Raw genomic sequence first — 12,902 nt, forward strand, 5'->3', positions numbered from 1 at the left:
GGTCTTGACCTCTACGAATCCGGCCCCATTGGTCGTCCGTCTTCAGTCGCCCGGCCTCCGATCTCCTACGTATGCGGTCAACCTCGACGGCCCTCTTCGCTACAAATAACTGCCCCGGCGGACCTGCTGTCGCCGGACAAAGGACTGCTGCTACGCCGGCCGGCCGATTTGTCGCCGTCTGCTTGCCGTCGGTCTAGAGCTCCGCAACAAAGAAGCAGCGCCTGAGACAGCGTCTACTCGCCACGCCCGGAGCCGCATAGCACTTCGCGACTGCTTGCTGCTGCATCTCCACCCGCTGAGCTGTCTGCACAGACATAACACGCACGACGGGCGGCAGGTACCCGCGACAGGTCCGTCCCCAAAGGCTCCCCTCCTGCTCCAGCCCGCGTCAATGCAGAGAGACAAGCCCCTTGCATTGCAGAAACGACGGGAAGAAGCAGGCGCTGACACACGCAGTTCAGTTGATATCCTGCACCACTCAGCCGTCAACCCGATCTTGATCCACAGAAGCCTTCCAGAAGCCTTCCAAAAGGAACCCGACCTCTACAAGGCGAAACTTTCCAACGGCAGTGGCTCGCCGAGTACCACCAGCGGCCTCACGTCTTCTATCGCGACTTCTCGTGCGACGGTAGTGGAGTCTTGTGCGTCTGTGGCATAGTAGCTCGAACGGGCGACCTCTCAGCAAACGGCGGTGCGCTTTCCCCCACGGATCATGTTGAAAGCGGAACGAATGATGCAGCGACACCCTCCGACACCGCCCAGCGTGCCGGCCGAGCTGCAATATGAGCTTCACCACCTGGTGCAGCACAACGCCAGCACACCGTACAAGTACGAGGTCGACGAATCGCAGTACGAGAACTCTCGCGCACAGTCCACGTACGCATCACCGGGCCCATTGCAGCACCCGCAGGCCAGCGGGCCGTACATGAGCCCCCAGTACAATGTCAGCAGTTACCCAGAGCCACATGGCCAGAACGAGGTTGGCCTGGGCATTTCAATGGTAAGCCGCGCCCACAATCACCAGTCTTTGACACTGCTCGAGGCTTTTGATACCGTCAATATGTCCGTTCTGGGGAGGTTGTTGGCTAAGCAATCGCTGGCGCAGGACGGCTATGGAGGCCCTGGACCCACCTTTTACCACGATGACGGGCACGTCTACCACGGGCTTCCCGTAAGTTCTTCCTGGCTCCTCCACAGTTGGCAGGTGCTTACAATGTAGAAGTATATGCACCAGGGCATGCAAGCTCATACCCCGCCAACGCCGAGGTCGGCGACGGCAAGCGATGGCGGGCGGAGGACCAGGAGTGGCACGTCGGCTGCCCGCACCGCGTCGCCCGTCCCCAAAGCGCGCCCGACCAAGTCGAAGAAGAAGTCGGGTGAGCCCAAGGCCAAGGTCAAGACGCCGAAGCTCACCATGCCCCTGAGCGTGCTGACGAAGGACTACGACCACATCCTGGTCAAGAACATGGAGGAATGGGTGCACCGGTCGGCGGAGCAGCGGAAGGCGGAGGCGGCGAAGCGCAACGGCTACATCACGCGGCCCATGAACTCCTTCATGCTCTACCGGTCCGCGTACGCGGAGCGCACCAAGATCTGGTGCCTGCAGAACAACCACCAGGTTGTGTCGTCGGTATCGGGCGAGAGCTGGCCGATGGAGCCGCCCGAGGTGCGCGAGCACTACAACGACCTGGCCAAGATCGAGCGCATCAACCACCAGAACGCCCACCCGGACTACAAGTTCTCGCCCAGCAAGACGACCCCCGCCGCGCGCAAGCGCAAAGGCACCTACTCCGACGAGGAAGCCAGCGAGCGCAGCGAGGTCGACGACCCGGACGCCGAGTGGAATCCTTCAGCCCGCCGTTCGCGCAACCACAAGGCCCTGCACAGGCGTCAGCAACCCTCCTTCGACGAGCACACCAACTTCGGCCCCAACAATAATGGCGTCAACAAGTCCGCCTGGGAGGCCACCAACGGCGGCCGCCCGCCGCCCGCCGCCCTGGGCATGTCGGCCGACATGCACCACCAGTACTACCAGACCACCGTCCACCCGCACGGCGCCGGCATCGAAGACGTCCGCATGCACCGCATGGAGCACCCGGGCATGCTGCAGCAACGCCAACAGCACACCATGTCGCCCGTCTACCATCACCACCAGCACCCCCACCAACACGCCCTCCTTGGCCTCCCCGGCGGCGCCCACGACCACGACCTCCTCCAGCTCGGCTTCTCTCAACACGGCATGGTGGGAACACCCGGCGATTCGCAACTCGACCCCATGCTCCTCGGCCTCGGCGCAGGCGAACCCGTTTTTGGGCAGCATGAAGACGGGCAGCAGCAGTTCGGCGGCCCGTACGACGAGAACGGCTACCCGACTTTCTTGAGCGAGGCGCCACCGGACCACCAGCCCGCCGAGTGGCAGGTCGACGCGAGCCTTATGCCGATGGAGCCGGCGAGCGAGTTTGACAAGTGGATGGACGAGCCGACGACAACAGGGGGGCCGGGGAACTGAGTCTGCTGGAGTGTGGTGTGTGCGGCGTTGATGATGGGGGCGGCGAACTTGGCTTCCACGACCGGTATTCTCAATTGGCGCATGTGTGATCTTCCACTTTCCTAGACAAGATCAAGTGGCGAGCGATCTGGCGGCTTTCTGTGATAGATGAGGCGGCGGAGGCGGCACCCTGTTGGGCCTCACACCCCTGGCTCTTTCCTGTTTTTTTCCTGCTTCGAAAGATGTATGAAGGGAGGGAAAGCTGCTGCATAGGATCCGGCGTTGTTTTTAACGGAGGTTAATGAGAGGCGGGCGGGCGGCACTCTTGTCTTTACGGTTTGTCTTGCTTTTGTACTGTCCTACTCATCTCCTACCTTAATGCTTTTTTTCTCTTATCTCTTATCCTATCACTACACTTTTTATTATCTCTTTATTCTCTTCTTTTTGTTGCCATCTCTCTCTCTTTCTTTACTTCTTTCTTGCGTGTAAGGAAATGCTTGTATTGACACGGCCACATAAAGCGGACGGTGACATCGGGAAGGGTGATGATACTGGGTTGGAAATGGTAGCGGGGTCTCGGTCGGTCGGCCGGTCGTCGAACAAGGGATGATGATGATTGGCGCAGGCAACATGGCTAGGCAGGCGACCAATGCGGTGTTCTAGGCTTTTTGTCATAATGTCAATCGGGAAAAGGAAAAAAACGGACGGGGTGGCGATGATAGACCAATCCATATCTGACTTCTGATTGCGTCATGGTGCTTGCTGCTTGTGCGTGCTATTGGTTTGAAAGCGCGGGTTCCGAGACTTCGGGGCTTCGGGTTGATGGATAGGTTGATGTGTGGAATCGGCGTGACTGTAAAAGTATGCGGAGGGTAGTAGAGGGCAAATGGAGCGGCAGTTCTCTTCCCTTCGCGCCTCTGAGCATAGAGAACCCTAGCACAACAGGCTCCGTAAGACTTAAGCCCGCTACAGAGGCTTCGCTTGGGACGCCATACTTGCCATATGCAAGTATGGTAAAATATCTTCAGTGGAATGACATTGACAGGGCCAAATTCTTTTGTCACCCGCTGTGGTAGAAATCTCCTCGGACAAGAATGCTGCTTCTGGGACCAGTCAGCATAAGATGTTGCTCGTGCGTCGGTAACTCTATGCCTCGACTCTGGAAGAAGAGCTCAATTTCGATAGGCATATTGCTTCTCCAGTACCAGGTAGAGCAGACGGCATAGTCTTGTGTAGGTAGCCAGGAAGACGCAAGTCGAAAGACAACACTGTGAGACGGACTGCGAGTTTGAAAGCGGCCAGCCGTGTCGAGTAGAAAGGAAAAGTGCCCACCTATGCATCTACTGATGCAATCACCTTCGAATACTATCGACACCGCACCTGGATGTTGTTTGAGCATCGATGCAAGCAAGAAAGTAAAGGAGGGCGAACAAAGGTAGAGTTTCGATCAGTGTGGTTTTGACCATGCTGGTCCGGCAACTCCATTGGTGTCCGAACGTGATAAAAGTTTTGATTGTAGAGCAATCAAGCCGATGGGAACCGAGCTTGAACTCCGTTATGCGTAGTAGATAGCGAACACTTTGCGCAAGGGGTAAGTTGATGGCATTTGGTCGCGGGCGGCGGTCTAGAGAAGTCCCCACGAGTGACACTCGTTGAGCCATGATGAAATCGGGGGAAGGGTGAGGGTCAACTTCATCCATGACTTCCATCCACTGCTCGGCGGTCTACTGTAGCGTAGTGTGTGTGGAAAGCTCCAGCAGGCTTCTGGAGGTGAGATCGTTGGTCATTCTTGGACGGCGTTGTACCATTGATGCGGGTGGGGCAAGCTCTCGCGGGCTTCTGGGGATAAGATCGCTGACCATGGACATGGAGATGGCCGGTGGACCTGAGTCGTTGACCATGGAGGTGATGCGTTGGGGTTGTCCATGGTGGTATTTGAGCCTGGTTCTTGAACGCCGGTCGGCGTCATATCCGCAAAAGGGCCATCTTCAATCTTCATGTCCTTCGTCCAGTTGAGTGGTATCCTCCTGTTGTGGGCTCTCGGGGATGCTTGGTGGAGCATGGCGACGGTAGTTCTTTCGGCGTTGTCGAGCGAACGTTGAGCAAGGAAGACGTTGGCGATGGCGTTTGCGATGGTCAAACTCGTTCCAGTGAGCGCTTACTAAGGGCGGTACCAACTCTCCCTTCTCGGGCACCGTTGTGCGAGTGACACTGGAGGAAGAGGCTGATGGGTGATATTTGGATTGCGACACCGGCCAGTAACGTTTGGAGTGAGGCGACGTCTGGAAGGTGCCACAGATCGGTGACGTTTGCTGCAGTCACGATCGAAGAGTCTGCATTTTGAAAGGCTGGGTGAGTAGATTGGTCCAGTAGCATCCGCCCGACTGCTGCGATATTTTCCGGCTTCTTATGTCGTTGCTCTCCGAGCGAACTTGAGCAAAAGTGAAATTAAAGAGATGTTCAGACTCGAGTCCAGCCGGGCTCTACCGTTGGGAACCATAGGTGTGCGTAAATTGGAGATGCCGGCGTTAAGGAAGTCCTTCTGTAGCAGATGATGTAGCTATATCGGTATCGAGGAGTCTCTGTCTTGTAGACTTTCAGGGCCAAGGTGCATGAGGATTAAGATAAGCTGGAATGCACGAGGCACAGGTTCGGGCGTACGGATTCGAGTGCAGTCCAGATATGCAGGTCTCTTACTTAGTAAAGCCGAGACAGGTCGGATTCTGCACACTTTCCAGATCTCTTATCCATACATAAGCTCACACCCCAATGGAACCGACGTGATCGAAACAAGGAACGGAATCAGTTGGACTCTACACGGCGCAACACGCAGCCTGAAGAGACGTAGAGGTGAGGAGAACCGACACGGAAGACCGTACTTTTATTTCACGGCAAAGAAATTTCTTCGTACTACCTGCTGTATCATGGGACGGGTATCCTTTGTTTCCCCAGGTGACACAAATTGGGAAACCTCTCCCTCGATCGGACTTTCCTTTCAGATGAGCATGTCTGGAGAAGAAGATCGGTTTGCAAGGTTGATGGTTCCTGCTTCGATGCTGGCGAGGAAGGGTGGAGGGGGGATGCCGGCAGGCATGCGGTCATTCCCTATCTACTTAGCGCGTCCGCGTCCAGCCCGGCGCGTCTCGCCGAAGTCAACAACACCAATATCAAACAGCTCAAGGAGCCCGCGAGCTTGACGATCCCTGACCATAAGGCCCGCACGCTCAAACCGCACGAGAAAAAAAAAGAAAAAAACAAGGAAAAGAGGGCACGATGCACGGAGAGCTTGGAACCAAACTAGTAGGTTGAAGGACTTTGCCCTCGCTCCCACGCCCGCTCCGCCCTCCCCACGCCTCGCGCGGTCACTGTCCTAACACGCCCAAAGGTACAGCACGCCAAAAGGACATTGGCTCTTCAATCGCTCCCCCCATATCAATCCGAGATCGCGCATCAAGTAATCCTTGAAACACGCGAGATTGCGAACCGCATCACAAGCTCCCAGAGTTCCTTCAATCCCTCGGCGGACCCGGCGGCGGCATGCGCGCTCCTCGTCGACCATCTCGCCATGCGCCGGAACAAGCGCTGCCTGCTGGCATACCACCGAACGCGCTCGGACAAGCTGGAGGAGATGTGTTGGAACGGGATCGACGTGCTCGAGCGGCAGCAGCAGATGCAGCAGCAACAACAGCAGGGGCAGCAGGCCGGTGGCAAGGACCTGAGCGGTGATATGGGCAGTGGCAGCAGCCTAAGCCCCGAGGAAGAGGAGTATGTGAGGCAATACAGCGATCTGCTGGCTGCCTACAAGGGCCAGTGGACTGATATTGACCTCACCGGAAGCCTGGAGCCTCCGCGCGATTTGTTCATCGACGTACGCGTACTCAAGGACGCGGGCGAGATCCAGACGGAGTATGGGTACGTGATAATCCCGTTTTTCCCATGCTTTCCCCATCTTTACCCCTCAAGTAATATGAAGATGCCATGGCTCACGGCCGGCGGGACGGGCCCCGGGACGGGCCCCGGAATCGCCTGTTCAACGGTCCCTGGCAATGCTGCGTTCCTGTGCGGAGCAGGTATAGGCTAACGCTTTACCCAGGGCCATCACCTTGACGAAGAACAGCCAGTTCTACGTGCGTCAGGGCGACGTCGAACGGCTCATTCAACAGGGCTACTTGCAGCGGCTCACTTGATTCTTGCGCCATCTCAGACAAGAATACTTATGATTGAACGCTGCTCGGGAAAATCCGAGCCGTCCTGCATCGCCCGCGCGGCACAGTGTCCTGCAGCATGCGCGCCGGTGTCGGCGAGAGAAGGCTGAGCGCAACGGTCTTGCTCTTACTCCCGGGAAAGGTATTCAGGTTCACGTCAATGGCACGGCATCCCAAAGGAAGGGGCTAAAGTCAATGCGGACCGAGCGCTTCGGGACGAGGTTAGCACACACGTCTTACTGTGTCCAGCAGGAAGCCCTCAAATGGTTGGATGAGAGCGCGATGGGACGCAGCTGATGAGGTGAAGCTTATGGCTAGCAAAGCGGGGGATTCCTTAACGCTGGAGCTAGCAGTCGCGGACCAGAGGGGCGGAGGGCCTAGGCGATGCACCGCTTGCAGCAACGCCTGCATGTGGTCCCAGTGCGCAGAAGGACGAGCCGGACGACGGCTCATGGTGGAAGCGTTGGCGGGCTCTGGTCAGGTGCGCGGCGGGTAAAACTCTGCACTACTTGCGGGGGAATGGAAGACTCGGCCTCGCAAAATAGACGCAACAGTGTATGTAATTCGATTTGCATCGTGATGTGGCGTGGTGCGGCGTCATGGCACATGTCTACGGCTGAGAGCGGCCGGCGCGCCACGCGTGGATGCATGAGGGGCGATCACGCAGGCTGTGCGACACCAGGTGGGGGGCTGTCAGGAAAAAAGTTCGACAGCCGGACAACCCTACGCGCACCTCGGCGAATGCCACAGGCCGGACACGTCCATGGGCGCGCCACAACCGTGCCCGGCGAGCTAGAAGCGCCAGGCGGCCCGGGGTAAAAATTTGGGGCCATAGGTTAACAGCTCGAGCGCCCGCATCCTGGCCACCATCCGTCGTGCTTTCCATTCGCCAATTCCTCTCACCGCACGCAACCCTTACACAGTAACAGGTGCGCAGATGGGCCCAATCCCCCGCTGAGCAGCCCGTCCTGCTGGTCCCGTCCCGCCCCGAGTGACGTTTCCACCACGAGCGCGTTACCTTGCGCCATTCACTCGCCATCGCTGCCGCCCTGCCCCTCGCCTCGCCCTCAACCATGTCGAGACGCCAGGGCAAGATGCCTGGCGACCCGCGCCAGGCCGCCCCGTCAACCCCGAGGCTGCACCTGCCCTTCACCAGCCAGTACGTGGACGACGCCGACCTGAGCTACCAGCCTGGGGAGAGCTCCACTGCCCACAGCAAGCCGCAGCCTATATCGTCACCGCCCCGGCCCACCACCAGTAGCGGAGGATATCTCTCGTCATCCTTCACACGGACGCCGGCCCGCTCCTTCTACCACCAAGCTACTCATGGCTCAATAGGCATGCTCTTACCTAATTGCCCTCCCGCCTCCGCAAAGCTTGACTAACAGCTATGCAGATACCCCAGAGTATTCGTCCCAAGGTGTGAGAGACAAGACGCAGGAACTCTCCATGCACGCCCTCTCCGAGTCCGGCTCCTTCCGCTCCCCGAGCGTCCTTGCCCATCGCCTGTCCGGAGCCGGCAGCCCCCGCGGTCGACGCCCGGCCGAGCTAGCCAACGATACTTTTGACTACGAGGGCGGGAGACGGGACTCTGTGGAACTGCCTGCCCCAGGCATCATCGAGGAGGAATCGGAGCCCTCCTCGCCGGAGCCCTACCGCGAAGCTTTCCCCGAGAGGCTCTCACGGCCCGTCTCGTCGGCAAGCGCCAGGCCGCGCTCGGCCGCTGCCGCCAACGGCGAGCCTCACCGTGATTCTCGCCGATCGACGGACGATCGCCGCGGCGTGTCTGAGACGTCGTCACTGCTTCCGAACAAGAGACCCCAGAGCAGGAAGCACTATGGATCCACCACCACCATGGCGGCGGACGTGGAGGGCCAGAGGCATGGGCTCAGATCAAGGCCCGGCAAATTCTGGAATCGGGTGTCAGGCGCCGCCCATTCGGCCGTCGATGGGCTCCACAGGGTGACCAATCCAAAGAGCTGGGACAGAAAGGCTATTTTCGAAACCGCCGTGCTCGAACCGGTCTATGCCGTGCCGGCCGTGTTTCTTGGTTTGTTGTTGAATGTGCTGGACGGGCTTTCGTACGGTGAGTGTCCGTTGTACGTAATTTGGCTTGCGGGGTTATGCTTTCTCCAGGTCAACGCACGTTGTTGCACCCCTTGCCTCGAACCTGTGGAGCGCGATCCACCAATCACGTTGCACGTTTCTTCACTCTCTCATGCCCCGCAATCGCACTTGACCATGGCTGGAAGACGTCCTGCTAACACTTCACAGGAATCATTCTTTTCCCCCTTGGTGAACCGATTTTTGCTAGTCTAGGGGTCGATGGCTTGTCAATGTTTTTCGTCAGCTGCATTGTTGCTCAGCTTGTTTACTCTCTTGGCGGCTCAACGTTCAAGGGAGCTGTTGGATCAGAAATGGTGCGTCCGCATGCGTGTTCAAACTTGCCACACTATGGCGTAAACTGACGTGATGCAGATCGAGGTGGTACCCTTCTTTCACAAGATGACTTACGTGATTATGGCGCGGATGGGGCCAGCGGAACCCAAAGCCATCATCGCAACCGTCGTTGTGTCGTACGCAATCAGCTCGATCATCACTGGTCTTATCTTTGGGGCCCTCGGCCTATTCAAGCTCGGCAATCTCGTCAGTTTCTTTCCCCGCAACATCCTCAACGGCTGCATCGGAGGCGTTGGGTTTTTCCTGTTCGTGACCGGGATCGAGGTCTCGGCTAGACTCGACGGCAACTTGGAGTACAACCTGGTTACGCTGCAAAAGCTCTTCCAAGCAGACACCGTCGCACTATGGACTGCGCCGCTTGCCTTGGCCATCATCTACATGGTCATCAAACATTATTACGACCACCCGGCGTTGATGCCGGCTTTTATTGTTTTAATCACTGGCGTTTTCCACATAATCGTTGCCGGCGTATCACATTTTAATCTTGATAAGGCCCGGCATGCTGGTTGGGTTTTCGAAAAACCAGAGTCAGGCGTGCCATTCTATCACTTTTATACCCTCTACGGTGAGCATCCCATGACCTCCGGTTGAAGTGCTCTGGCTAATTCCAAGTAGATTTCTCTGTCGTTGATTGGTCCGCCATCTTCAGGACCATTCCCACCATGTTCGCGCTGTCCTTCTTCGGCATTATTCACGTGCCGATCAATGTGCCGGCACTCGCCTTGTCCGCAAAGGAGGATGACGTGGACATCAACCGGGAGCTTGTTGCTCATGGTCTGTCGAACAGCCTGTCGGGTTTTGTGGGAAGCATACAGGTACAGTTCTCGGATGCACCGCGATGTATTACGAAGCTAACAGGCGCAGAACTACCTCGTGTACGTGAACAGTGTCATGTTTATGGACCACGGTGGAAATAGCCGCATGGCCGGTCTCATGCTTGCCGCGGCTACGGCCGGCGTTTGGATGGCTGGCCCAGGCATGATCGGATATGTCCCCATCATGGTTGTCGGCACCTTAATCTTCTACCTAGGCATTGACTTGCTGAAGGAGGCTCTCTGGGATACGCTCGGCAGGTTGACGCTGCTGGAATATTTGACGGTATGTAATCGAGATATTGTCCTCATTCCACGTACTAACGGATGGAACAGATTGTCACGATCGTTTTGATCATGGGCATCTACGACTTCGTCTGGGGTGTCCTTGCTGGAATCGTACTGGCATGCCTCACGTACGTCGTTCAGACATCGCGGACGCCAGTCATCAGATCGACCTACAATGGAGCAATTGCGCAGTCAACGGTCCGCCGACCTCCGTTGCATCAGAAATACCTCCGTGAAGTCGGCCAGCAGGTCTATGTTGCCAAGATTGCGGGCTATCTCTTCTTCGGGACCATTGTGTCCGTCGAGAATGACATCCGCAAGTTGGTCGATGAAGAGCAATTCCGGACCCGGCCGATCCGATACGTTGTGTTGGATATGGTCCACGTGATTGGAATAGACTATTCTGCCGCAGAGGTACTGGTGCGGCTCAACCGGATCCTCCACCGGAGGAACGTCACGCTAGTGATTTCAAGCATCTCGCTCAACGATGAGGTCGGCCAGGGCCTGTCTATGGTAGGCTTGTTTGCCCCAGCAGAGAGCAATGACGAGCACTGCCCACCTCCTCAGAGGTTCGAGACTTTGAACAAGGCGCTAGAGTGGTGCGAGAACGAACTGCTAGGCACACTGCACGCACGCGCCAGGTCACTGGGCGGCTCGCCCAAGGAAGCCGGACCTCTTTCCATCACGCCGCCGAAGCTCAACGGCATCGACGCAAACCCGTTTGATGGGGCCTTCAACTCGCCACGGCGGGCGCTGCTGCACGAGGCCGCCAACCTCGCACTTGCGGACCACAAGAACGCCACCGTTGACGAGCACAGCAACGTCCTTACGCCCGACAAATGGAAGAACTTTGCGCAGCCCATCCCCCTCATGCTGCTAACCTTCCAGGACCTGTCGGACCGCGACATCGACTTCTGGCACCGCGCCACACCGTACTTCCAGCGCCGCGAGTTCCCGGCCGGCACGGTACTCTACTCGCGCGGTGACGACCCCAACGGATTTTACCTCGTCGAAAAGGGGTCTCTGCGCGCGGATTACGACCTCGAGCAGGGCCACTACTACGAGAGCATCCAGGCGGGCACGACGTGCGGCGAGCTGCCGTTCTTCAGCGAGACGGACCGCACGGGAACTGTCGCGGCGGAGACGGAGACGGTGGCGTGGCTGCTGACGCGGGAGAAGTGGAAGGAGTTGGAGAAGAAGCAGCCGGAGGTTGCGAGTGAGTTGTTGAGGATCTGTCTGAAGTTGACGAGTGAGCGGATGAATGCTATCACCTCGTAAGTTTTTCCTTTCCTTTACCCCTTTCCAGCCCCCCATGCCGTATTCCCGTCCTTCGATGATGTCGGATTGGCGACGGCGGCGGGAAAGCGGCAGGGACGGGTCGCAACAGCAACAGCTCGATCACATGCTGGCGCTCCCGCTCCCGCTATTATTGTCAGAGTCGAGTATGGGGTTGGGCGGGTGGGAACGGGAAGACGAGCGATCGACGGTCGTCAGTCGTCAGTGGCGTTGGCCGGTCGTTCGTTTCCCGCCCCTTCTCCTCCCCACTGCCGCCGGGCCGCCTGCTCGCATCCCCCCTCCATCTCTGCTAAATCGCGGGAAAACAGTAAAGGGGTCGGCGGGATATGTGGCTAACACGGGCGATTTCTGGCAGATACGTCCTCGTCACGGCAAGCTGAGCCGTCGACTTAGCTCGCTCATCATATCAATCGCGCGCACACAGCAAATATCAGACAGATATCACAGGCCTCTCAGGCATCTCACGCAGATCATTACTCTCACATACACACGGACGCGCGTGCGTGCGTTGCGTTGACATGCATCAAGTTCCGCCCTTCGGATATGAAGGCGCCGTCTTATTACCGATGGCTCCTCCCTCCAGTAAACAATGCGGGGCGCGCGTGGACGATATAGCATTTTGGTTTTCCTCACTTTTATTATTACTTGTATTGGCATTGGGAAAATAATGGGGTGAGAATGAAGACGGAAAGGATCTCTGGGACCGGTTCGCTGTTTTTTGTTGGTTGGTTGATTGGCAGGTTGAAAAAAAGCATTATTACGACATTTGGTGTTTTTCGTTTTCTTTCTCCTTGGTCGGTGTATCGGCTCTCTCTCTCTCTCGCTATGTGTGTGCGTGTGTGACTATGAGGCTCTTTCTCTCTCTGCTTGTTGGGGGGTGGACGTGAGGTGTGAGGTGTGAGGTGTGAGGTGTGAGCTTTGACGCCGCGGTGGGGCGTGGGTGGGTGGAATCACAGACTAGCTAGCGGGCGCGGGAGATGAGGTGCATATTGGGCGTGTCCGTCCCCTCTTTTATTTCCCTTTTCTTCAACTTCGATCGTAGGGCTGGGGTGGCAAGAGATCAGGTTTAGTCAGAAGAATGGATAAAGGGAAGAGGAAAAGGAGGATCGGAGCGTGGGAAGGGGGAGGGGGGTTCGAGGGGTGGACAGTGTGTGTGCGCTTTTATCCACCCTCTGCCCTCTGCCCTCTCTCTGCTCTCGTTCTCTTTACCTCGAGCGAGATGGTGCGAGCGCGGCACGGTCCACTGGTCGGGTCGTTTTGGCGCCCAAAGTTTTTAAAGTTGGAATGGCGTCTTTTGGGGAAAGTGGTTGCAGACGGGAGCCTTGTATGATGCGTATGTGTGTAGTGTGCGGT

At 57.4% G+C, this 12,902-nt stretch overlaps 3 protein-coding genes across 3 annotated transcripts; all 3 read left to right on the forward strand.

The window, feature by feature from the left end:
• Positions 1-712: 712 nt before the first annotated feature.
• SLS55_004524 (uncharacterized protein) lies at positions 713-2,509 on the forward strand (the record flags this gene model as incomplete). The annotated part of the gene is made up of 2 exons (XM_066775980.1): positions 713-1,171; positions 1,220-2,509. The coding sequence occupies 2 exons, from the start codon at positions 713-715 to the stop codon at positions 2,507-2,509; spliced, it is 1,749 nt and encodes a 582-aa protein (XP_066633861.1).
• Positions 2,510-6,053: 3,544 nt separating this feature from the next.
• On the forward strand, positions 6,054-6,675 carry PSF1 (DNA replication protein psf1; the record flags this gene model as incomplete). The annotated part of the gene is made up of 2 exons (XM_066775981.1): positions 6,054-6,400; positions 6,582-6,675. The coding sequence occupies 2 exons, from the start codon at positions 6,054-6,056 to the stop codon at positions 6,673-6,675; spliced, it is 441 nt and encodes a 146-aa protein (XP_066633862.1).
• A 1,467-nt stretch (positions 6,676-8,142) lies between these two features.
• On the forward strand, positions 8,143-11,531 carry SLS55_004526 (uncharacterized protein; the record flags this gene model as incomplete). The annotated part of the gene is made up of 6 exons (XM_066775982.1): positions 8,143-8,779; positions 8,968-9,113; positions 9,172-9,718; positions 9,769-9,968; positions 10,018-10,251; positions 10,302-11,531. 6 exons carry the CDS (start codon positions 8,143-8,145, stop codon positions 11,529-11,531), a joined length of 2,994 nt encoding a protein of 997 aa, XP_066633863.1.
• Between the last annotated feature and the right edge of the window lie 1,371 nt (positions 11,532-12,902).

This window comes from Diplodia seriata, assembly GCF_021436955.1.
Source record: "Diplodia seriata strain FDS-637 chromosome Unknown scaffold_4, whole genome shotgun sequence".
NCBI lineage: Eukaryota > Fungi > Ascomycota > Dothideomycetes > Botryosphaeriales > Botryosphaeriaceae > Diplodia > Diplodia seriata.